The sequence below is a fragment of the Ursus americanus genome, chromosome 24, assembly GCF_024610735.1.
Source record: "Ursus americanus isolate L20-20 chromosome 24, mUrsAme1.1.p, whole genome shotgun sequence".
Taxonomy (NCBI): domain Eukaryota; kingdom Metazoa; phylum Chordata; class Mammalia; order Carnivora; family Ursidae; genus Ursus; species Ursus americanus.
The window spans coordinates 40009919-40035918 of NC_142150.1; the positions used below are offsets into that span (position 1 = coordinate 40009919).

Sequence of the window (26000 nt, forward strand, 5' to 3'; positions counted from 1 at the left end):
CTCTCGGCCAGGTTCCTGTGTGGCCTTGAGCCTCAGTGGGGCCCGGACGAGACCAGCCATAGAGAGGCAGCATGAACAAGAAACAGCTGAGGGAGCGTAGAGAATTAGGAGGCACCCCCAGGGAGGAAGGAAGTATGGTTTGGGAAGCAATGGCAGAGCCCCCAGCCCTAGGTTCCTCCCCTGCCCTTCTCAGAAGGTCCCCCAAGGCTGGCACTCGGAGAAACAGCAGGCAGAATACTGCCGGCTGCCAGGCTGCACCCACCTTGTCTTTACCTGCATGACTCTGCTCAGGCTCTGCCACCAGACACACACACCAGTGTTCGGGGATGGTGATTCTTCCTGGGACATGCCCTTCTCCCCAGCCCTGATTACCCCTGCCTCCCGCCTGCCTGGAACCTGGAGAAGCTGTTCGGGCCTCTCTTCCCACCCTTGCTAAAAGATGGCATGACTCCCTAAACCCCCATCAATCACTAGACCCACTTCCAGAAGGCTCCAGGGGGTGGGAGTATAGTAGTGACAATGGGCAGCAGCATTTCTTGACCTTGATCCCTTGCACCCCAGGCAAGAAATGCCCACTATTAGCACCACCAGCACCCGGGACTAAAAGAGCAGCAGGAGGTAAGAGAGGCAGGAGCTCCTAGGGCCTAGCTGCACTCTGCCGCTAGCAGCCTAGCACTTCGGGCATGGAAATGGCCTCGGTGTCCTCATCAGTTAAACAGGACGGTCGGTCTCCATCCCCCTGCCTTCACTGAGGAACAAATTCATAGGGCCTTGTAAGCTGCCAAACGCTAAACAATCAGCAGGCATTGCTACTATTACGCAGCAAAGTTACCACCATCTACAGCTCTCCTGTGCACAGCGAGCGAGCTGGTCAGAAAGAGGCCCAGCCCTGTCTTTATTCCCCGGCAGCCAGGGCTCGAGTGTCCCTGAGCTGGCCATCGTCTGGGGGCTTGGGAAGGAAGAGAGAGTCGCATGTCAGATGAGAAAATCCTGGAGACAGGAGGGGGATGTGGAGGTTCTCAAGGCTGGGCCATGCCTGAGAGCACAGGACAACGCTGAGGGAGACGGGCTGGGCATATTTCCAGAGGAGAAGGAAAAACCAAGGCCTGCCCAAGAGCCCAAGCCCTGGAACATGCAGGTTTACCCCGTAAGAAAGTCAGGACTCAGGCCCAGATGGCGAAGGCTCCAAGGCCTGGCACAGAGACAAAGGCACCCACCCCAGTCCTTAGCCCAGATCTGTTATTAACTACCCCCCAGAAATCCACCAGAAACCCATCCAACCTCCAGGCCTCAGTTTCCATCATTGTAAAATGAAGCCCAGTGCTGCGTGGTGTGTGTGTGTGTGTGTGTGTGTGTATCTTTCCACAGACCTCTGACATGTCACATCCCTGTTCTCTCAACAGGGCTACCCCAAGGAAGACCATTCAGGGGATGCCTGAGAAGGCTGCCCTCTCCCTGGCCACTGCCCCCAACCCAATCGTCCAAGAGAAACTCCACAGCCCCCCTCAGATAGGAGGTCGCCTCTCCCCACTGCCTGCCCCAAGCTCTCACCAGCTGCTGGCCACCAACCCACCAGGGAGGGGCCTCAAACAACAAGCAAGTTGGCAGACAGATGCCCAGATGGGCAGGAGCAGAACCAGACAAGGACACTATGGAGTGTCCTTGTGGCACCAAGGGACAACCTGCAGCTGAGATTCTCGGGATGGGGGTGGGGAGGTGGGGGGGGGAGAGACCTGTACAACCGGGGTCTAGAGAAGCCAGCTGGGCCTGGCCTCCCGGGAACCTTGTGAGCCTGCCCCCTTGGGAGTGGGCCCACCCTGGGCAGGAAACGAGAGATTTCCACTGCACGTTTCTGAGGGCCCCAGAGGAAAGGGGATGCAGGCCCCCCGTCCTGCGCCATAGCGTGTATGTGGGATCTACAAATAACACACGGAAGACCGTCACCCAGATCTCCCAGGGAGAGCAAGAGAGGCTGACGCCTTTGGTTATAGGCGAAGGGAGCAGTGTCCAACCAGCTCCGACCGAGGAGAGGAGGCCATCTGTCAACAGACCGCCCCAGACTCAGCAGCAGCAATCCTGCACAGGCCCAAAGGACAAGACTCCGAGAGTGGACAGCAGCCAGCAGCACCCCTCTTGCGCTCTCGTGACAGGAAGGGATAAGAAGGAAGCAAGCAGCATGGCTTTTGGAGACCCCCTCCTCCCAGACAGTCCCCGCAGCTGGGCACGGACCGGGACCACCCCTACCCCCACCCCCGGGTACTCACGGTCGTTGCAGACAGGGCCTCCGTAGGAAGTCATGGTGCAGTCACAGGTGAAGCCATCCCACTGCTGCAGGCAGACGCCCTGGTTGGCGCAGGACTCTTCGGTGCAGGTGGTGCTGGGGCCTGGAAGAGGCGGGACGAAGGAACACCCCCCGCTCAGCCAAGCCCCCTCCCTCCCCAGGAGGTGTGGAAGCTTCAAGCCAGACAGGAGGTCCGGCTCTCAGCCCTGCCAGACCAGAAGGGCCAAATCCTGACAGGGGCATGGGGGGTGGCAGGGTGGCAGAGGGGAGGGGTGCCCAGGGATTGCTAGGCTGGGCCTTGAACTGTGATAAGGGGCCAGGGTGAGGGGCAACAGGAAGGGCAAGCGACCCTTCACCCCCTGCGCCCCTGCCCCAGAGCCGCCCCGGGGCGCCCCTGCAGCTGGTCCTCCTCCAGCCTACACTCACCATCACAGCCCCTCTCCACCTGCCCGATGCGGTGCAGGGCGTCAGCAATGAGGTCTGGGAGGCGTCCGTTGAGGTCCACCGAGGCCAGGCAGCCCTGGAAGCCATCCCGGGAGGCCACCAGCTTGGGCAGGTTGCCGAACATGTTCTTGCTTAGACCACCGATGTACAACTCCCCTGCAAAGGGAGGGGGGTCAGAACCTCAGCGGCATCCTGGTCCCCGTTCCTCTCCCAGGACACCAGCATCTGGTTGACAAGTCCTCCCAGCCTGCAGCGTCCCCTCCCAGGCTCCAGTTTCCATACAGAGATCCCACGACCCACCCCCACCTCTTCCTTCTTCCTTCTCCACTTTGCCATCTGTCTGCTCCCCTCCCAGAGAAGCCCAGATGCCCAGGGCGGGCTTGCTGGCGGGGGGGGGGGGGGGGGGCAGCAGCTGGAGGAATGGGCTCCATGCTCTCTCCCACACATCTGATTCCAGTTCCGGCCTGTAATCAGGGCCTTTCAGAGATGGGAGGCCCTATCCGCGCCACTCCCACTCCCCCCCTTCTCCCTGTTCCCCCGAGCTTCTTCAGGCCTCTCCCAGCCAGCCCTCACGTCTCTCCCAGGTGCCCTAACTCAGCTCCCTTTCCCCAACAACTGGGGCTGGGCCTGGGACTCTGCGTGACTCCAGGAAGCAGTTCCCCTCGGGGACAGCTGACCCCACGCACCGCCGCCTGGCCATATCCCACCCGACTGCCTGCAAGTCTGGGCCAGCCCACAGCAGAGCCCATGGCAGACCTTGGGCAAGACCGTCTTGGACCCTGGCTCTTTGCAACATGCCAAGAGCCCGGCCCCTCCTCAGGGTTGCCGCCATGGATTATCTGTGACACATTGCCCCCTTCTGGGAGCCGGGGGGATTGTCAGCACTCTGGCGGCACCTGACCAGGCTACCAGCTCCAGCTCTGCCTCCGGCTCACTTGGTGACCTCAGGCAAGCCATCTAGCCTCTGAAGCTCCCACTTTCTCCTCTCCCAGGAGGGGGGTGAATTCGCTGATCTCAGACAGTCTGGGTCCCATTGACACGCAGGGGTCCCCATGGGGCTGAGGGCTGCTTGGGGCCGGTAGAGAAGGTCACTCATGTTGCCCCAGGGGGCTCTGAAGAAGCTACAAGCCTCGTCTCCACTCCTGTTCCAATGCCCGGGCTCTAGGCTTCTGCTCCTTCCATGCTCTCTCAAGCACCGTTCTGGGGGCAGGCAATGACTACGTCGAGAGCTTCCCCGGAGGCCTTGGGGAACGCATGACCCTGGTGTGACACAGAGCCTACAGGGAAGCCTGGGTCCAAAAGAGCCCCCCGAGTTAGCCTAGCCAATGCCCAATGTATACGACCAAGGCAGCAGGCGGGGAGCCCACAAGTGCTACTCCCTCTCTCCTTATCAACTGCCCCCTCCCACCCCACCCAGGGGAGACACCTGCCAGGACCATTCTCTTTCCAGCCCTCAGCCAAGCCAGGCTTCTCCAGCTTGGAGGCCCAAGAGGCCTTCAGAAGCCCTGGACTGCCTACTCCTAGCTCCAGAGTGAGGCCGCCAAGCTCCCCAAGAGGCACATCTTGTGGCCAGGCTTTCCATGTGGAGGGCAGCTTCATGGGAGAGCGGAACAGAAAATGTCAGGCCGGACATACAGCAGAGAATGGAAATGAGGTGGAAACCGTGGTGGCGAGGGAGCAAGAGGATCCCACAGCCAGCGGTGAGCTCGCTGCGGCCAAGGTGGGGGGGGGGGGGCTCTGGGTTAGGGCCAGGCCTTCTCCACAGGCCCCAGGCCCCACCTTTGAGATCGAGGTTTCGGGCGCCATTGGAGTGCTGCGTGACCGTGCGGGAGTCAATCTTGAGCGTGTGCACGTTGCCCGGGTCCCTGGACACCACCACGTTGTGCCACTGGTTGTCATTGACTGGTTTGTCTGAGTTCCCCTTCATCAAGGACGGGCCATTCCCCAGGTCAAACACGTAGTGGATGTACCTGCCCCGTAGTAGGGAGGAGACACTGGGTCAAGGCGGGGACCGTGCTGGGAGGGCAGGGTAAGGACGAGCTGTGGCCGCGGGGTCCCAGGTACCACGGGACGAAGGGATAGAGAGGGAGACCTCAGAGCGGAGGGACCCAGCCCCATGGCAAGAAGACTCTGGTGTGAAGTCCCATCATGGGGAGGACATGGGGATGGAGGGCCACGGAGGAGCCGGCTCCTGAGACAGCCTCAGAAGGGGAGCTGGTCCAGGGAGAGGTTAGTGGGGACAGCAGGGCCCTCTGGGGGCAGGACAGAGCTGCTCTAGACTGGGGTCCTCTCAGGCAAGAGAGGCCACAGGGCCTGGGCCCTGCCTTCTGCCTGCAGAAAGGACCTGCCTGAGCCCAGACAGTGAACAGAGAACAGATATAACTGGGAGCATCCCGGCGAGGCCATAACTGGGGAGTCACCAGGGTGCAAGAAGGGGGTGGTGATTTTCCATCTTGGCCTGTGGCTGGGGACCTGAACCTTGAGCTGTGGTTCAAGGGGCCTGGATATCTCAGCCAGCGGCTGGGGGCCGGATCGTGGTCAGCAGGGGAAGGGGATCCCTTCCTCGCCTGCGGTGCCGGGCCCAGCACCTCACCCTTTGACCAGCTCGATGACAATGAAGTCATTGCCGTTGCCCGAGTTGAACAGGAGAAGCCCGTCAGGAGCTGTGGTCTTGAACTGGAAGAAGAGGTGCATGGAAGCGTAGGCTTGGAGCGTGGCGAGCGCCAGGTAGCTGCTGCGACTCTTGAAGGTAACCGGATCGGCCACGATGGCCCGCAGGCCGAAGCGAGCATTGAGCTCACAGTAGGTGATGTCGCCGTCCTTGCACTGGTCCATGTAGGGCTGGCCGTTGAACACCAGCCCGCTCAGGTGCCCGATGAAGTTGGAGGGCACCACGGAGATGAAGCGCCGCTCCGTCATGATGCCGGTCTCGATGTTGTGGAACTCCAGCCGCGTATGGGCTCCCGCCATCTGTCCTGCTCGGGGCCAGAGACAGAGATGAGGCGGGCGGACTGGGGGAGCACTTCCGGGGCTGGGCCTCGGGTCCCCCAGGATCCTCCCCGCCACACCAGAGCCTCAGGGGTGGCTGGGAGCTGGGCCTTGGAGGAGCCATGAGACTCACTGGTCCAACGCTCACGGGCATCCGGGGCCATGCCACCTGCAAGGAGCACCCCCCCAATATACCACCCCTCGGGGAGAAATGGCCGCGGTAGCTTGCCAGGACGTTGCCCCAGAGAGGCCCAGGCAGTTGTCACCGAGAAGAGAGCCATCCACAGTTCGCTGGAGATGTACCCGCCTCCCTGGTCTCAGAGCGCTTACCCTCGACGGTGACGTTGTCCACAGACAGCTGCAAGCTCTTGCCACGCCTCACCACCCTCACCGTGTGCCACTCGTTGTCATTGAGCTTGTGGCCCGCGAAGAGCGTCTCGGGGCCTTTACCTGCGGCACCAAGGGGGGAGTGAGCACGGCGCCCCTGCGCACCCGCCTGTGCCTTCCTGTGCTGCCCCGAGTGCACGGAGTCTCACCCCTGTACACACAGGTGCGCACAGGTGCGCGCATACACCTACGGCCCCTATTCAGCCGAGCCACGCACCCACACACACAAGGACACACGCTCCCACGGTGGTTACACACTCCGTCATAACTCCAGAGAACAGTACTGCCACTTTGTGCGACTTCCCCGGGTGTCATTGGAAGGGTCCAATGGGAAAGTTGCCTCCAGCCCGGTGCCCTGAGGCCCTCACACCCACAACCGACATTCTCTTTCCAAGTCTTCTAGGGAGCTTCAGTGTCAATGTGGTCAATGTGTGTAGCCAGCAGGGAAATTCCCAGCATATAGGCATAGACCCAGAATTTTCCAAAATACAGAGCATCACCGTGCTTGAGCCCTCGCATAGACACGCAGCTCCCCCATCTACGGCGGACCCCGTGGGACCCTCCTGCACACAACTGGTTAACGCCACACACCTGGACATGTGACCACGCAAGTGCTGCCAACGTGGCCAGACAGGGGAACGTTTCTTAGGCATTATGACCATTCATTCGAGACCAGGATTATCCGATCCCAAGTCTAAGACAAAATATATTTCTCTTTAGAATGATGCAACACCGTGCTGCACGCCCGGATCACCGGGCCCCCCAAGGCTCAGGCCAGCGGGGACAGGGTTCACCACCACGCATGCGCACACAGGGACCAAACACACACAGAGACATGCTGAGCACACACAGCCCCTCTGCCCTCCTCTACCACACTCCTGTGCTCTCCTGCACAACATCGGGGCACGCTGTGCAGAAACACTCTCTGAGACGGCACATTGAGCACACTGGGATGCTCCACACCTGCTCTCCATCTCACCCCGGCTGAGAGCCGCCCTGTCCCCCTGAATGCACCTCAAACGTGGCAGAAACTCAGCCCTCATCCACCACAGGAGCTGTGGAGGGCTGAACTTTGAAGCCCTGACCCTGTTCCCCGCGCTCATCTTCTTTCTTGCGTGCCTCGCCCTCCCCCTTGTGGCCACCTCTGGAGATGCAGTGGAATGTCCCAGCTCGGCTCTGGCTTCTTCTGGCCATAGGGTGGTGGGCCATCCTGCGGCAGGTGCCACCAAGTCTTTGCCCCACCCTCCTGAGGACTAGAGATACAAGGTTTCCTGGCCGTCCTCTTCTCAGACCTAGGGAGCATGCTGACCCAGGGCCCTCCACCAACTCTTCCTGGTTCAGCGTCCCTGGGCCCATTCTGCCCTCCACAGCCACCCCACCCCCACCCACCCTCATGCCTGCTCCCCTCCCCGCACCCACTGCCCAAACCCCACACAAGCTAGTGAGGAAGGCTCTCCTCCCCCCGCGATCCCTCCCCAGATCCCAGCGTCCAGCATCCCAGGCCCCTGGGGGCTCTGCAGAAGAAGAGGGAAGCCACTTACTGGGTGCGCAGCCGACGCGCAGGCAGTCTGGGGGGGCCATGGGGCGGGCAGAGGGGGAGGGGAGACAAAAAGGCAGAACAAGTTTTTTTGTTTTTTTTTTTTTTTTTTTTTTACATCCTTCACAGGCAGGGGTGTCTGCGGGCGGGGGTTCCCCCCCGGGACCACTTTCCGGGGACCACGCGTGCCCAGGTGCCCTCTCCCCTTCCTCAGTTGGACCCCTGTCCCTCCTGCCCCCAAGAGGGCTCCAACCCTCCCCAGAGCTGGGAGGCAGGGCAGTCAGGCGATGGGAAGAGGGCTTGCATCTCCCTTAGAGGGGCCCAGGCCTCTCGTGTCTGAGGGAGATGGGCACCTTGGGAATCCCAGTCGTACAGGGGTTCATAGTGGGGCTGCAGGCTTGACCAACCCCACACCTCCACATCTCTGGGAGGGAGATGAGTGGGGAGGGTCAGAATCCCTGCATCCCCTGCTCTGGGACGACTCCCTGCTCAGAGCCCAAGTTGTGACACGTCACTCCCCATGGCCCCTGGACTCTGAGCAAAATGGAGGGGTCTGCCCCAGGGCTCCCTTCCCGAGGCCATCCACCTCCCAAAGTCCCAAGGGGCCAGCACCACCCCTCCAGGAACCTTCCTTCTATCCTTCCTAACATGGAGGATGCCAGGCTGCCGCTGGGGACTGGAGTGATCAGTCACCCTGAAGAGCAACTTGTATCAATCTGTTCTCCCAGGGAGGGGCCAGGGCCTCAGAGATGGGGATACCAAGGCCCCCAAAGTATGATTTCGGAGGACGCATAGCAAGTCAGGGACAGGCAGGCACCGTAGGCTAAGTCTCCTGTCCCTGCCCCACCCCAGTATTGTTATATCCTATGACTCCAGGGTCAGGAGGCCCCATGTGGTCAGAAAGCACTCTACACAGAACCACAGCCCCAGGGCCTTGGGACAAACCCCCCCTCAATGGGACACATTACCCACAACGTGTTAGACAGCCAGCCTTGCAGAGGGAATGGAACTGTAGGGTCCTATGAAGTTGGGACTTAGGGCTCTTTGGACACCTGCACCATGCCATCAGACCCAGGCAGCCTAGGGCTGCAGAAAGTCCTTCACCCTGAGGCAGAGGAGCTGGGTCCTAGTCTCATTATGTGGCTGTGGGCAAATCCATTTTCTCTGAGCCTCAGCTTTCCTCCCTATGAGCTGAAAACAAGAAAGAAGGGTTCAGCAGGCAGGCCCTTGTCTTTCAGAAAAGGGGCAGTTTCCAGCAATATCCTGGCATCCTACAGCTCCTCCCAGGCCAGGCTCTGCCCACACCTCTACACCCAGGAAGCAAAGGCAAGTGGGGGCATCTGGCATCCCTTGGGCCCCGGAAGGTTCCTGCAGTGGAGGTGAACAGATTCCCCTGCGGCTCTGGGGGCACGGGCCCCTCGGGCAGTACGGCTGAGCTCCACACGCGTTGTCAACCGCAGCAGAAGAGTGGGGGGAGCAGCCGGGACCCTGAGCCACAGCCTGACACCAAGGGAAAGAAGAGGAAGAAGAGGAAGGCCAAGGAGCAGATTCAGGGGGAAGTCAGAGGCCCAGTGAGAGGAAGGAGGTAGAGAGGATACAGAGAGAAAAGAGGAAGGAAGGGGGAGTTGAGGGAAGAAGCTAGACAGAGGGAGGGGAAGAATGTCAGGGTGAGGGTGGGAGGGTGCCAGGCTTAGAGTCAGGTCACGGGGGCTCTCTTTGGGCCAGCAGAGTCTTCACCAATGAAGGGTCCAAAAAAGAAAAAAGGGGCTGGAAGGACAGGCTGATCCCCTGTTGGGAAAAGCTCAGATCTTCCCCTTCCCAGCAGGGGAGCACCAGGAGTGGGGATCCATCTGTCCAGAGAAGAGGTGTCGGCTCCAGGTCCACCCCCTGCAAGGACCCCACCCTCAGAAGCCCCGCTCCAGTGGGGTTTGAGGACAGCGAACAGCCTGTGAAGACGGGCACTGCGGGAAGGAGCCAGCACCATCCAGGAGGCACGCATAAAGTGGGGGTGAGAAGGGGCACCAGCCCTCCGTGCACATGCCTGCCCAGAGCCCAGCTCAGGGAGCATTAGCTAGTGACATGTTAGCTAGTGATCTGTGCCTCAAATTCCAGGAAGGAACAGTGACAGGTCTGTGCAGACCCACCAAGGTCCTGGCTGGACATAGAGACCAGGATGAGGGCGTGAGTGTGTGAGGAAACAGGTGGGAAAAGTCACCTGCATGTTAAGGAACCCAGGATAAAGAACCAGGCTTCCCATCCCACGCCCCACCTGATCCCCCACCCCACCCAGACCCCACAGATCCCAGATTGGAGATGGTGGGTCCAAGGCTCCTGTGCAAGGAGCCTCAGGAGCCCACAGGCCAGAAGCTCATGTCAGAAGTGACATCGAAGAGCGGCAGTACGCAGCCCTTCAGAGCAATCTCCCCAGCAGCCCAGGCTATGGGAGGAGCTCGAGAACCACTGACAGTCGCCCCAGGGGGAATGAACCACCCCTCCGTGGCCTCGGGGATTAACAGGCTTTGGAACGTAACACGTATTCAGCCTGGCTTAGGACAAGAACGAGTCAGGCTTCCTCTGTATGGCCTGAGAGGGCAGAACTAGGTCCCCGAGTGGGAACTTCAGAAGGCGCGGCTGACACGAAGGAAGAATGACCCAATGATTAGAGTGGCCACCAGAGGTGGGGAGCCCCTGACCTGGGCAGACGGAGGAACTAACGGGTAATTCACACATGGGGCAGGGCGGCGGGTGGGGTGTACTGGCTGGAGGAGATCATTTCTAAGGGTGTTTCCAGCTTGGAGATTCTCTAATTATAATGCACCCTGCATGTCAGCCTCAGGGCCAGCTGGGTCTGCAGGGGCACGCCTGGTGGAGGGCAACAAGGGACAGGCCAGGCTGGGCAATGGCCTGAGAGCCCATACCAAGGGCAAAAGGACTCAGGAACACAGGTCACAGTGGAAGAGGGTGAAGAATCCAGGGGACTCTAGTGTTCTCTGGAAACAGAAATCAACCACCCTGCTCAGAGCTTAGAGTACTTGTTCAGTGTCTGCAGGCCTGGTGGGGGCCGAGGGACCGGACAGGAGACACAGTCTAGTGTCTCTAGCACCCTCTGCCCGGAAGGAGGCCTCGGCTCCTGGTTGGCCCTTTCTGGCCCAGCAGACGCCCCGCCTCCTGAAGCTGGCACCGAGGGCCTCCTCCCAGCTGCCCTCCCAGTGACCACCGGCAGCCCCCAGGCCTGTAAGATTTTCCTTCGAGAAGGCTGGGCGAGTTTCTACATATGCGTCTTGCATCTGTATAATGCCTGCACTCCCGTTATTCCATTTGAGTCTCAGAACTACCACAGAAGGTAAACAGAGTGAGGATCCTTAACCTCACTTTACAGATAAAACAGAGGCCCGCAGAGAGGGGAATGACTTACCCAGCAGGCAGAGACCGGGTCTGAAACCCAGATCTCCTGGCCCCAGGCCCAGCGCTCTTCCCATCAGAGCCTGAGGCTGAATGGTTGGGTGTGGATCACGGAGCAGCCACACGCCTCCCTGTACGCGTGTCCCTCGGTATTGTGGACCGATACATCTGCCCCGAGCACTTGGTCACAGCTCGTCAGGAGCCACATTAGAGATGGCATCTCGGCATGGGGCCCGGCACAGCCAGGGGTGAGCAGCAGGGACAGGTGAGGGGTGGGAGGCCTGTCTTGCTGGCCGGCATCCTGAGGGCCACCTTGTTCTCTGCCTTCTAAGTACTTCTGAGGCACAGACAGAAAAGCATGCCGATGGGAAGGAGAGGATAGATCCTAAGGGTGAAAGGTCCCAAGGACCCACCAGAGAGCATTTTCCGGGCCAGGGACACGGGCTCCTGTCTAATCTAAAGGAACCCAAGCTTCTTCCCCAAGCACCTAAGACAGCCCAAGTCAGGAAGAAGCATCTGCCTTCCCTGCAAACAGAAGGCCAGAGATGTTGCCTACTGTATCACTACCCAGCACACAGAGCCATGTGCTACTGTGTGGAGAACACACACTTCCCAGGGCGAAGGAGTATGTCATGCTGGGTCTGGGTACACAGTACAGGAACGTCTGAGAAGCACGGGGCCACTCATGGGGTCCTGGGCTGGTGCCTTCCTCCTGTGACCATTTCAGAGGGGCCAGGGGTGTTGTACAGACCATGGGACATTGGCCAAAGGGTGTCTCCCTTCCCACTTTCCCCCTGCAGCACTGACACACCACCCAGTCTGCGGGCTGTGATGATGGCCCGAAGCAGACCTTCACGGAGCCCTCCCGTTCCCCAACTCTGAGGCCCTGGCCGCCTGCCCACCTCCCCGCCTCCAGCCCCCGCCCTGCTCGGCAAATCCTTGTCCTGGGAGGACAAAGACCGAGTGGCCAAAAGGGGAAAGGGAAAGACATAGTACAAATTTATTAATGAGGCAATGGGTCCCCAAAAGGCCACAGTCTATCCCACAAACGGCCTAGAGACCAAAGTTAGGGTGAAACTCCAGATTGAGATTTAAAAGCTCAAAGCTCTGTGATCTGTCCAGGTGAATGTCCTAATCTGCTCAGAAGAATCCTACTTCCCTTCCTGCCCAAGACCCAGCAAGTGACCCTCGTGGACTGAATCTTCCTACATGGCAGGCTCTTGGGTGCTATACTTCTAGGCGCTTAGCGAGGCTAGTATGAGATGGACAGTCGTGAGCCCAGCCGGGATGGCTCAGGACCTCCAACTTCTAGTGTTCCCCTAACTGAAAGCCCCACCAAGGCGGGATCCTCGTATTTGCCACTGTCGTGGTCCAGGGGCAGAAGACACTGGCGCTTACAATGTGTCCCATACGGAGGAGCTGAATGAGTGCACCTGCTGTTTCCTTTCGGCCCCAATGGGCCTGATGGTCCCACCTGCACAGACACCCTGGGGACTGCCCGGTGAGGTGGGGCCTCAGCCTGCTCTGGGCAGGAGCAGAGAGGGCGAGCCATCTGATGGCAAGGGTCCCTGATGCCCCCCACCCCCCAGTCTGTTAGAGGCAATGGGAAAACACTGTACTTCTGGGCAAATGACCTGGGTTTGAGTCTGGGCTCCTTCCCCAACCACTGCTGGCTTCGTGATGTTGGATGAGTCAGTATGTGAATTTCATGATCTATAAAACAGGCAAAGCAAAGCCCACCGGGTGATCCTGTGGCTTCACGGGGCAGCCATGGGACTCAAACGCGAGAGCAGACAAGGGAATACACGTCCCGAGGCATCCAGCGTTGCCTGCGCCCCTGTGCACACAGACAGACACGGCCCTTCAAACACAGAGCAGGTGAGAGTGGCTGTGTACCGGGCCAGGTCCTCCTCACCTCCAGATGAGCTGCCCTGAGCCCAGGCTTAGCACCGCTAGGCATCTGCGAGTCCTTCCCAAATGAATGAACCAGTGCAAGAGAAAGTGGATGAGCCAACAACCAAGGATGAGCGATGTTGTGACGTGTGGATGCAGAACAGACGCCAGCAAACCCAAATGAGAGTCCCAGGAGAGCGGCGGTCACACCGAGACACACTTGGGTGGATGGCACGGCCCTATTGGGGGCACCCTGTCCCCAGTGCTGCCGGACATGGAGCGTCCCCTACGCTGCACACCCTTGCTGGGGACAAAGCTCTCAGGGGCGCTGACCTGGGGTTGGCACCTCCCCATTTCCCACTCTCGGGGGCGCCACCACCAGCTTCTCCAGACAGAGGGGGTGTGGTCAGAAGCAGGGACAGGGAAGGGACCAGAACATGGGGCAGGGTGGTTACCGAGGTTGACCGTGAGCTTCATCTGGCCCCCATCCAGCTCGAGGCGCAGGGTGTCGGCGGACTCCCTGGAGGTGGTGGCCATCATTAGCCCGTAGGCCCGCTGGGACATGAAGCGCAGGGACACGTCCTCTGCCTCCGTGTGCATGGCATTCGGCAGCATGATCTTCATGTACATGGAGCCATCATAGCTCAGGACCGTGGCCTCTGCCCCAGAAGTGGGAGAAGAGGGAACCGGGGGACAGGCGAAGGCCAGCGGAGGGAGAGAGAAGACCAAGAGGATCGTTACAAGGATGACACACCCAGGGCTGGCCTACGAGGGGCACCCCAAGGAGGAAGGGGCCCAAGGATGGGCAGCGGGGACACCTGGAATGAAAACCAGCCTCACCTCTCTCACAGACCCGCCCCAGAAAGCCAGTCCCAACGCAGTCACAGACGAAGCGGTTCCATCCCTCTCGACAGATGCCGCCGTTGCGACAGGGGGCAGAGGCACACTGCTTCAGCGTCTCCCGGGAGCAGAACGGGGCGATGCCCACTGCCCCCTGGGCTTCGGCCAGGCCCCGAAGGTCTCGGCTGCGCCCATCTATGAAGAGGTCCCGCACACAGCCCACGTAGCCAGCCCGGAGCGCCGCCGTCCACACTTCCGGGGGCAGAGGCAGGTCCACCCGCCCCCCCTCTGGGAGACCGCCTAGGTACAGCTCGCTCTCCAGGTCCAGAATTTCGCTCTCCCCAGTGGCCAAGAACGGTGTGCTGCGGCTGTTCACCGAGATGGAGCCTAGGGATCAAGGGAGAGTGGGCCTCAGTGACGAAGGCAGGGTGAGCGTCAACACGGGCCGGAAAGGGACCCCTGGCCTCCCACCCCACACCCTACAGCAGCCTTGGCCCAGAAGCTCAGCCTTATTTGCTGCTGCGGATACTACTCGACAAAGATTTCAAGTTCAGGAACTCAGGTGAGCCAGCCCAGCCCAGCTGCAGTGTGCCACGGGCCTCTGTCCACGCTCCTGCCTCTGCACCCGAGTGAGTCCTCGGGGGCTGCACAGGGGATGAACATGCCCCAAAGAGCTGGAGTACTCACAGGTCATTCCCCCGGCCAGTCCCTTAGGCCACAAACCAGAGGCAGAGGACCCTAAGGAGGCTGAAGAGCTTGAATCCAAAGTGTTTTCCTCCTACTACCATTTATTGAACTTTTATGACCATATGTCAGGCACTCGGCACTTCTCTATGTCAGAGTCTCAAGGTAACCCTAGGAAAGTAGCCCTTTACAATCCCATTCTGAAACGGCAGGTGAGGCTTAGGGAGTTTGGGGAACCTGCCCAAAGCGCCACAGGGCGTAAGGAGTAGAGGCAGAGTGCCATCCAGAGCCTGCATGGTCTAACCCTCTGCCCGGTGGACAAGATGGATAGGCAGATCCACTCCCGAGGCCTGACACAGGAGGACAGCCAGGAGAGGGGCGGCCAGGCACAGAGCTCCTGAGGTATAGGACTTCTTTAGAAGGAAAGGCTGGTTATCTTAGAAAAAAGATTTGGGGGGTGCCTGGGTGGCTCAGTCAGTTAAGCATCTGCCTTCAGCTTGGGTCATGATCCCCAGGTCCTAGGATCGAGCCCCACATCGGGCTCCTCACTCAGTGGGGAGCCTGCTTCTCCCTCTCCCTCTGCCTGCTGCTCCCCTTGCTTCTGTGTGCACATGCACGCTCTCTCTGACAAATAAATAAATAAAATCTTTAAAAAAAAAAAAAAAGAGAAGAAGAAGAAAAGAAAAAAGATTTGGGATGAAGTGGGAGCTCCAAAACCTTTACTGAGATCTCTAAGAAGTGGAAGCCTATGCATTACAAACTCTTCTGTTTATACATTTCTTTCTACACTTTTTTCTTTCTCTGTCCTTTCTCAAAAAGAATTCCTTTTTTATTTTTTTTAAAGATTTTATTTATTTATTTGACAGAGAGAGAGACAGCCAGCGAGAGAGGGAACTCAAGCAGGGGGAGTGGGAGAGGAAGAAGCAGGCTCATAGCGGAGGAGCCTGATGTGGGGCTCGATCCCATAACGTTGGGATCACGCCCTGAGCCGAAGGCAGACGCTTAACCGCTGTGCCACCCAGGCGCCCCTCTCAAGAAGAATTCTTAAAAAAAAAAAAAAAAAAAAAAAGTCTTTGGGTACCTGGGTGGCTCAGTAGGTTAAGTGTCTGCCTTCAGTTCAGGTCATGATCCCAGGGTCCTGGGACTGGGCCCCACATCAGGCTCCCTGCTCAGCGGGAAGTCTGCTTCTCCCTCTCCCCCTGCCCCACCCTCCCACCCACCCACCCCCCCAAACCATCCACTTGTGCTCTCACTTTCTCTCTCTCTCTCTCTCATAAATAAATAAAATTTTTTTTAAAAAGTCTGCCTGTCTGCACGGGGTTAAAGAGAGGTAAGGAGGGTTTGGTCTACATTAGGCCTGACTGGGCAGAGATCTCGGACAGGGTAGGGGGTGCAGTAGGAGATCAAAGCATGAGTACAGGGCGTCAAATTCAGGAAGGAGAATGAGGGCCTCCTCCATGGATGGGTCTCCTAACTTAGAGCACGTTCTCCTCTGCTCAAAACCTTTCCTGAGCCAGAGAAATCATTCTCTTGTGCCCCATTTTAATAACATGGCCCTAGCTTGTCTCCCCTGACAAGTGTCAGAGGCTCCAGGGTCTCGCTGCTAAAACTCACTCCCCTACCAGGCCCCCAAATATGGCTCTCTGATCACCCACATCCCTCCTGGTAGCAGAATCCCCAGATGCTGGCTCTAGCCACCTGCTGTGGGGCCTCCTGGACATGGACACTGCCCAGCTGGACTCAGAAAATGAACCAAATGGGGGAGAAGGAAGAAGGAGGGAAAGGAAGGGTTGGGAAAAGAATGTATAATAGAGTCAGCAAGAGGAGGTTAAAGTGAGTCCAGCCCTTCCTCCAGATCCTTGCTCCAAAACATGGAAATGTAAAACCCAAGTGTCCATGGACAGATAAATGGGCAAACAAAAGGTGGGGTGGTGGTGTTTATATGCAATGGAATATTATTCAGCCATGAAAAGGAAGGAAATGCTGACACCGGCTACAACATGGATGAACCTGGAAACACACGAAGTGAAATGAGCCAGACACAAAAGGACAATTATTATGTGACTCCATTTACAGGAGGCCCCTAGAGTAGTGCATTCATAGAAACAGAACGTAGGATGGTGGCTGCCAGGGGCCGGGAGAAGGGGAACAGGGAGTTAGTGTTTCACGGGGACAGAGTTTCAGTTTGGGAAGATGAAAATGTTCTGGAGGTGGATGGAGGTAATGTTGTACAACAGTGTGAAGGTCCTTAATGCCACTGAACTGTGCACTTTAAAAATGGTTAAAATGGTAATGTTACGTGTAATTTAACACAATTTAAAAAAAATCATGGAAAAGGTCAAGGAGAGCTTTGTTGGGATGACTGCCCCAAGTCTGGGTTTAGGTGCATAAATGAACGTGGGACATCAGAAATGGCCAGAGCTGGTCAAACAGTGACCCAAGGACCAGCCAGACCTGGTATGTGGGCTCTAGAGATTGGTGGGAGGCTAAGGAGACCACCTCATGCAGGGAGAGGGGAGCAGAAGGCCCTGGGGTTCTCTGCAAGGCCTGGGCAGACTTCCAACCTAGAGAGTCACTAGTCACCTATGGGGAAACCCTGGGAGACAGCGAGTGCTCTGTGAAGACCCCCGGATGCCATCACAAGACAAAACCAGGGGATGAACCCATGTAAAGCCTGGGGAAGGTGATGTTTCCCTGGAAAAGAGGAAGGAAGAAACAGCCAGCCATGAGAGGCTGATGTTTCCACGAGCCATAGGGCTCCTTCCTCCCAGGAAGGTGTGTGGGGGGAAACAGCCCCTCAAAGGCCTGGTGCAGTGACAACTGGGGGAGGGCACAACAATTTAGCTAATGTTGGTAAGTGCTTATGTTGGATAATGTGTCAGTTCTCCTTTACGTCAATTGGTTCCCTCGTGATCAACAAGATGGAGAAGAGTGAAGAGAGAATTGGGCAGAAAACAAGAGGATAGGAAAAGAAGACCAAAAAGGAAGAGTAGAGGGAAGGGTGGTTGGAAGCAACAGAAGTTTCAAGAAACAGCACCTGCCTGGCCCGAGCACTCTCTGCCCTGCTGCTTTATTGTGCTGGAAACCTCACCAGGTGGGAGTGTCGGGTGCTCCTGTGCCCCTCTCCCCAACAGCACGAGCTCCCTGGCAGCGAACAACTGTTCCGTCCGCTACCATCCCCAACCCAGCACCTTGGACAGCACCTGGCACACCGTTTGTACTCTGTTAAGTACTCGTTGAGTGATTTAAAAGAAAGTTGCATGGACCTAGCTAGAAGGGAGGCATGGCTGGGAAGATTTTTGTTTGTTTATTTAAAGGAGAATGGGGTATCTAATCTGTGTTAGGCACTATGCTAATGCTTTTACAGATATTCTCTTATTTTCTCCTCTTAAGGAGCCCAGTGTAATGGTTCCTTTTATAGATAATGAAACTGGGGCTTCAAGGGGCTGAGTAAGGGCCTAAAGTCACACACACACGGTAAGTGAGAGAGCAGAGGTAGGAACCCAGCTCTGTTAGCTCCAAACACTATGCTCTTCCCATCAATGCACCATGACAGGAGGGACAATGAAGGGGCTGATGGCCAGGAGGAGGGAAGACAGCAGTGGGAGGGGCCTGGAAAGGATGGAGGAGTGGCCAGGAGAGTGGGCATGGCCTGGAAAGGAAGTCAGGCGGGGGCGGGGGGAGTAGAAGGGGCCCCCACCCCCCAGGCCTCCTGACCTTTGCGCCCGTCCCTTTGGAAGTCCACGTGGCACCACTCGCCGTCATTGACCTTGCGGCTAGACGCCCGCAGCTTGATTCCCCCAGAGCCCATGTCCAGCAGGAGGTAGAGGTAGCCATCCAACAGCTCCATGGCAAAGTAGTCAGCCCGCTGGGCAGAGCTGTGGCTTCCGGCCCCAGCCCCAGCCCGCCGGCCCTGGCTGAAGAGCAGCAGCCCATTGGGCTCAGTGGTGCGGAAGTCTAGGGAGATGGAGCCAGTGCGTTTGGCACTCCAGCGGGGCAGTGCCACAAAAGCCTCAGGACTCTCGAAGGTCACGGGGTCGAGGGCAGCCACATCCTCGCAGCGGAATGACAGGTCCCCCTGCAGCTTCATCTTGGGGTCCCCTTCCTTTGCCAGGCGGGATAGTTCCAGCTTGAAGTCATTATTCTTATAGACCACCTGCAGGGAGGGGTGGGGTCAGGGATGAAGGGCAAAAGCAGCTCAGGGCCTGGCCACTCCTGCCCAGCAGCAGCAGCCACCGTGGGACCCTATCATGGGGGGCGGGTGGCCTGCTCAGTGCCACTGGATCACTGGCCTGGACCTCCGTTCTGGAACTTCACGCACAGAGGCTGTGAACAGACATCTCCCTTGCCCCACTTATGGTCTGTGCTCTGTCCTCCCACCCAGCCTAGCAGGTCGGCCCTCAGTACCTGCTGAATTGCGCATGGTTCATAATAATGGCAAGACAATCACTGCTCACATCTAGTGGAAATCTTCCAATTGACAAGGTATTTTTATTTACATTCTCATCTGCCCCTCACACCCACCCTGAGAACTAGGTACCAACTACTCATTTTTCAGATGAGGAAACTAAGAATTAGGCCAACAGACTTGGCCAAGGTCACAGAGCTAGTGGGGGGAAGAGCCAAGACCAAACACAGGTCTTTAGTCTTCACATCCCGTATTCTTTCCTCTGCACCACTGCTGCCCTCGAGGGTCCTCTGAGAGGACGGGGTACTTCGGAGGCTCACGGAAATGAGAGGAGAGAAACTTCTTGATGGAGTCAATGATGCTTAGGTTTTAAAGAGGGGAGGTCTTCCCCCACCTGGCCACTGGCCAGCTCAGATTAAATCACACTGAACACAGGAACCAAAGGGTTTTCTGGCTGACCCCAGACCCTTCCTAGCCCTACTCACGTCCTTGAGGCAGCCCATAAAGTTGTTGCTGACGGGTGAGCCCGGCAGGTCAGCCGTGTTGGGACTGCCCCCAATGTAGAAGAAGTCATCCGAGCCCAGCATGGTGTAATCCTCCTGCGTGTAGCCTGTGGTGGTCAGGATCCCGTCCACCGAGATGGTCACCTGCCCAGCCCAGGGAGGGAGGGGGAGAGACAAGGAGACAACCGGCATCAACTCCCTGGGAAAAGCCACGGGCTGGGCAAGGGAGGGGCCAGGGGGCTGTGGGGGAGGGGGACCCCCCATTTTTATGTCTGCTTGTCTTGGAAGAGGAACAGTGGGGGGAGAGAGGGAAGGCAGGAAAGGAGGTAGCACAAGATTTGATGGTTTCAGGGTGGGCTAAGGCCTGCCCCACAGCCCCCAACTCAGCAGGCAGAGGCCTGAAGGGTACTGGGAGTGCCCACCATGAAGAACAGAAGAAGCACGTCCTGGAAATGGCTCCAAACAGGAGTAGGGACCTCAGGACAAGGCCCCGTTATGGGGGGGGTGCAAATGGCATCCTCACTCCCCTCCTCTTGCAGTGCTCTCTGGACCCTCATGTGATTTAAGAGCATCTTTCATAAAGGAGGTAGAGAACACCAGTTCTCCTTGGATCTTGGTGGCTTTGTCTCAACCTGTGGCCGTCCCTTCGGGGCACTGAGAAGTCCTGTCTTAGACCGGCAGGGAAATGGGAGATAGCGAGGGCATGTGGGACAGGAGCTCAGATACTACTGGGGAGTGCTGGAACATCCTGGGGCATGCATAACACCCTCAGGGCTGATTCCCACCACCACCCTAACATCAAGCGTTCCCGTTGGTCCGTGCCTTCTTCCCGAGTCTGTGTCTTTATTCCCCAGGCTCCTCTGTATGCGGGTGGCTCTCTTGTCTCCAACGAGAGGGTAGCCCTTTATCTATTCATCAACCTGCCCTCGTTTCTTTGTTATCTTCCCTACTAACCCCACCCTCATTACTCACAGCCAGGTTAGGGAACAGGGGGACAGGGCTAACTTCACGATATCTTAGCCCTGGGCTGAAAAGTCAGCTAAGAAAGCAACGAAAGGAGGGGGGAGTACCCGATGTTCCAAGGAGAGGACAGGGGCTCAGCAATGGCCTGGGGAAGGCAGAAGTGACCTTGGCGGGGAGTGACAGATCCAGGGAACTCTCTGTCTACCCCCTCCCCAGACAAATGCCCACGTGGCCCCGGAAAAGTTTAGCCATAGGAGCAGCCCACAAGGGCTCCAGAGATCCAGCAAGACTGTGGGGGGAAAACCAAGGGCTTCAGGACCATGAGCGCCCCACTGTAGGGAAGCTGTGGCTTAGGATGGTCACCTGGGAAGAGCGGGCAGGCTCCTACAGGAGCCATCAGGAAGCTGGCTCACGGAGAACCCAACATTGTGCTTCCGCAGACCACAGCTCACCCCCACTTCCCAATCCCCAAACATGCTTCAGGACCCTCTTTTCAGGCACAGTCTGGAGATTTGGGCCTTCCAGTCACATCCTGTGATGTCCCCACCCACACTGGACCATACGCACATGTCACCAGCCATCTTCCCGAGACTGGTCTCCAGGGTTCCATTGTCATGGGGGTGGGAGGAGGATGTTAGGAACTCATAAAGAACATGGGCAGAATGAGGCAAGGGACCTTCCCCCACAGGGCCCTCAAGTCCCCCTCACTCACAGTGAGTGGGGGTACAGCTGAGCAGAGTGAGGGCTGAAGGGGCCCCCTCCTGGGAACCATCAAACCTTGTGCTGGGGGGACCAGGTTCAAGGACAGAAGGTCTTTGTGGGAGGGGGCAGTTCAAAAGCTTTTGAATCTTATTTTGAGGGGAGGGCTGGTCATTATTGTTTTTTTTTCTTCTTCCCTCCACCCACCTGAGGCTGGGAAGTAGGGATCGGGGTGGAAAAGGGAAGGGTCAAAGTATTAGTCACAAAAACATGCAGACAAGATTAGGATGGGCAGAAGGGGGATGGGGCAAGGGAAGAAGGGGACTGGGGTGAAGGGGTGGGATAGGACAGGGAGGGGTGGTAGGTGAAGGGGTCTCCCTAGGACAAATTCAGCTCTGTCCCACCCTGCACCTCCACTCTTGATCCCACACCAAGACCAGAAAATGGGCCACTAATTGGTTCCTGAGCCTGTGTCTGGTCACCGCAGCTAGACGGTCAGCTCCTGAAGGGCAGGAACCTGGCCTGACACGTCCCTGTAACCACATTAATCGCAGCACGATCCAGGGGACACATCATGGTCATTAAAGGCAAACATCAAGTCACCTCGTGACCCAGAGAAACACTGGGCTCTCACCACCTGTGTCCCATCTATAAGCCCAACACCTCAGGAGCCCTGAGTGGACAGAGCCTCCACCGTCCGAGACTGCTCTAATCGGGGGCCCTGGCTTCTGTGTAGGGGGAGGGCCCCACTGGCCCCCAAGGGCCTCAGGAAGAGGCTTCCCTGGCCTCCTCAGCCTTCCAGCTCCCCCGGAGCCACTCGGCTATGTCCTCCCTCCCCAGCCCCAGCAGCCAGGGCACCAGCTACGGCCATTTTCCTCATCCTATGGTCTCTGTTTGGCCCAGCCCATGCAGTGAGTTCGTCTGCCTTTGCCATTCTAGAGTTAGGAGGACCTGACCTGTGGGGAGCACGCTCCTCAATTTCCCTTCAGACTGGGTGAGAACCTGACCTTGCCCACTATCGCTCTATGCAAACCACCGCCATGCGGTGCCCCTTTTGGAAAAGGGCTGCCTTAATCACCCTCCTATCTGTCCCCCAAATTCACAACTACTTTCTAGAGCAGCCCTGGCCCAGGGGCTGAGGGAGAGGGTAGCAGGAGACAGGGTGACACAGGGAGGTGCATGGAGGAAGGGTGGGGTCAGCCTGGGGGTGGAGGAAGTAGAGGGAGAACGGGGGAGACGGGCACTGGGTGGAAAGGAAGCCGAGAGTAGGGGGAATGGAGGACAATCTCTGGGGAAGGCAAGGAGGGAGATGACGGAGATTAGTAAAACCCGACTGTTCCCTCAGACAAATCAAAGTCCAGACACAAAAATGGCGGGTTCGTTAGTAAAAGCAAGAAACAGGGGAGTAATTCCCCCGTCCCCCTCCACCCCAGGGGTTTGTGATGCCCCTGCCCCCCAACCCCCCCTCCCCGCGCAGCTTCTGGAAGGGGTGGGGCCGGCGGGGGAGGAGGGCAGGGGGGCCGTGCGAGGAGCAGCCTGTGCAGCTGGACACATGCGGGTTAGAGGGCCAGGGTTGGGAGCCAGGCCCAGCTGGAGAGGAGAGAGAGAGGCAGCCGCAGGTGAGAAGGCATGCGGGGCCAGGGGAGATGGGGAAGAGCAGAGATGGAGGCGAGGGAGCGGTGGGTGCAGGAAGGAGAAGCTTCCTTCCAACGGAGGAGGAGAGAGGAGCCACCACTAGGACAGAGACATTTATGGGTCGAGAAAGACAGGGGAGAGACACGAGGCTCAGATCTTCCTCACCAGAGGGTAACTCAGATGCTCATGCCCACCACCCATTCAGTACTGACCACTGACCCAGACACACCTGCTCACACACCACATCCCGCCGAAGGCAGCGGGAGGAAGTCCTGACCGGCTCATTTCCAAGCATCCTCCTTTCAGGCTCAGGACCACGGCTAGCACCCGAGACACAGCAGACACTCGGCACCCAGGCCACACCAACCCATCAACCTGGACAGGTAGGGTCCTGAGTGAGGACTGAGGAGGCCAACGGGAAGGAGCCAAAGCTCTGCCCTGGAACAGCCATGAACAGCCAGGGAAGAAGGGGTGAAGCACCCAAGACACGGGAGCCCAGCCTCCCTCCACACCCCAGGAGCATGGAGGGAGGCTGGAGGTGGCCGTAAGGGGCAGCCTCTGACCCGGGCGGGGTCGCAGCCCTCCCTGCTGGGCCCACCTCTCTTCGGCTCTACTCCGCCTGTCTCCTCTTAGGCAGGCCAGTGGGATGTGAAACCGGGTCCTGACCACAACGGTCCCTACAGGTGCACTCCATGCCTGTCCTGACCCAGGAGGAAAGGCTGAGGGACAGGGAAAGCTGCTCTGGCATCATCCAGAGCCCTTCCCAGCTGCCTGCTAGGATCACAGAGTCACTGACCCCCTTAGGAGGGGGATTTATTCAGGGGAGAATAAGATGAAGGGCCGATGTTTTTGACTTGTGGGTGGGCTAGATGGGTTTCCTGGGATTTTGAAGGCCGTCACCACTGTATGCAAAATTGTCTCATTTGTCCATTGCTGTCATCAGATTCTCAAAGGGATCCAGAAGACAATGGTGGTTAAGAACAACGAGTTTAGGAAGAAGGCCCAGGCCTCCCCTTAGCAGTAAGTGGGGTGGGAGGAGGGCTTGAAGACAGGATGGCCGAGGGAGGTGGTGCAGGCCCGCTACCTGCTCAAGTTCAGCCATCTGTTTGGGGTCGGGAGGAGCTGCAGGGAGAATCAGGTTGAAAAGATTCGCAGCAAAACGCCTCGGCCAGCAGTTACAGCCCTACAGCACCTCCTGACGTCTGGATTTGATAAAGTTTGGCGCTAGAGGGGAAAGACTTCGGGTCAGAAACCTTGGGTTCGTCTTTCGCCTTTACCATTTTCCAGAACAGTCTTTGCCTCTCATCTGTAAAGGGGGTGCAACAACCTCCATCACTCGTACTTCTCCCAGGCTGACGATGCGGATCGAATGAGATAACAGAAGTGAAGGCAGCGGACGCTCCATAACTGCTATGTGGTCCCCCCCGGCTTTCTCTGGGCCTCAGTTTCCCCATCAGTTAACTGACAACAGTCTCTGCCTGATGCCTCAACCTAGGCATTTGTCAAGTTTAAATCATATTCAGGATGTGAGAGCTATTTAGCAGAATCAAAGACCCCAGTGTGTGTGCAAAAAAAACTATTATCATTTCTACAAGAAAACTGCCATCATCCTGACCACACCTGACCCAAACCTCTCAAAGGGACTGGCCTTTTTGGTCTGTATCCACCCTCTCCCCCAAGGAGGAGCGCTCCAATAACAAGAAAAGAGACCATATAAAAATGAGTTAGTAAAAATAAATCCAAAGCCAGCTGGCACTGGGGCCGAGGAATGCCTGAGAGTAAGAACAGGGTGAAGCCCGTCTCTTTGGGGGCTCCATGCTCCAACTCCAGTCTTCCCCTGAAAGGGCTGATCCCTGGGGACAGATTTTCGAGGGTCTGTGAAGCTCCTCAGGCCACCGAGAGGCAACCAGCCCGGATCATCACGCAGTGATGCTCACACCGTGGACTTTAAAAACTTAGAATGTAGCAGGAGCGTTCCTTGCCAGGGCTGAAAGCGGACAAGGCCATCTGCCTGTTAACCAACTTTGCCACGTTCCTCCACCTTCCCTCCTCCTCCCCAGGCCAATTCCTGAGGCATTCTGGGGTTTCACGCAGTTATTTTGAGACTGATTCCTAAGAAGGGATGGTAATAGGATCTCCTGTGGGGCCAGAGATGCTGGATTCTCCGGGGTTTGCTATGGGAAGGGAATCACTTCTCTGCAAAACATTCTCAACCCTGGAAACCCTCAGATAGATAATCAGTTAACATGTTATAAAGATGAATAAAATCATAATTTCCTTTGCAGACTACATATGCTTTCACTTCTAATGCCCTGCTTGATCGGCACACTGACCCCACGAAACAGGCGATGTATGTTATCAGCTGTTCAGTAGACGAGCAGACTGAGCTTTGGCCCAAGTCCGCGTGGTCAGTTTTTAACTGAACCGAGACCAGAAGGAAAGTCTACGGAGTCCTGATTCTCAGATGGCTTTGCCCTGGTGTTTGGGGTGCGCCACACGGGTTTATCTTGCCTCCTTTCTGTCCCCAAAGTCACAGGCTGGCTGTCCAGTGAAGCTTTATAAAGAAAGAATTCCAAATGCACAGCTCCTGGACTGGCCTGGCCGGAGGGCTAGACAGCAGCTAACTTCTAGAAGCAGCAGCTGGAGAGCAGAGCCTGTGTGTGGCATGGCGCCGGGACCACCACCTGGTTCTACTGGAATACCAGAATGCCTGGGAGTGACCAGCTGAGGTCTTGGATCGGGAAGGGTTGGGATGGCTGCGGCTGTGGGCACTGTCTCGGGGACAGGGCAGAGGACAGGGCCACCACGGGTCTGTGGGTGCAGGGAAACACGGCCCACGGAAGCATCAGGACAGGCCAGACGGAGCCTCGCAGGTCGAGCCCCTGGGGAGGTGGGGGAGCCGCTCAGACTGGAAGCCCCAGCTAGCAAGCTTCCCTCGTGGCCAGCCAGCTGCCCCAAGCAGCGTGGGCCCCACGGGAGCAGACACGTCCATGTGCAGGGTCCCCAGCCTGGTGCTCAATCACTCTGCATTATTAATAGGCGATGACTAACTGCCGACTGCAGCAGAGCCGGGGCGGGCGGGCACGAGGGAATCCCAGGGGATGGCACACACCACAGCCCGCGGGAACACACTCCGAGCAAGGCGAGGAGCAAAGGGCCAGCCCCAGCTCCTGCGCTGCTCCTGCCCACCGTGGCCCCAGACTTGAGGGCCCGCCCCCACTGCTTGCCTCCACCCAGAGCCCTTCCCAGGCTCCAGCCTCCACACAGTCCCGCAGCCCGCAGCTCACACCAGCATTCACACGTGTGGAGTCACCAGCAGAAGCCCACAGACACACA

At 57.8% G+C, this 26000-nt stretch overlaps 1 protein-coding gene across 4 annotated transcripts in view; it reads right to left on the reverse strand.

Annotated features, from left to right (window-relative positions):
* Positions 1–26000, reverse strand: part of NRXN2 (neurexin 2) — a 97186-nt gene that overhangs the window by 40432 nt on the left and 30754 nt on the right. For 3 of the 4 annotated variants that reach the window (XM_087854991.1, XM_087854994.1, XM_087854993.1), the window contains 10 exons: positions 19350–19511; positions 18174–18612; positions 13773–14159; positions 13388–13591; positions 7642–7668; positions 6044–6163; positions 5319–5700; positions 4505–4695; positions 2708–2881; positions 2265–2384 (listed from right to left, as the gene is read on the reverse strand). In XM_087854991.1, the coding sequence (XP_087711117.1) occupies positions 2265–2384; positions 2708–2881; positions 4505–4695; positions 5319–5700; positions 6044–6163; positions 7642–7668; positions 13388–13591; positions 13773–14159; positions 18174–18612; positions 19350–19511 (2206 nt within the window). Of the gene's footprint in view, positions 1–2264; positions 2385–2707; positions 2882–4504; positions 4696–5318; positions 5701–6043; positions 6173–7641; positions 7669–13387; positions 13592–13772; positions 14160–18173; positions 18613–19349; positions 19512–26000 lie in introns of all 4 variants that reach the window. The other variant, XM_087854992.1, reaches the window with a different exon arrangement.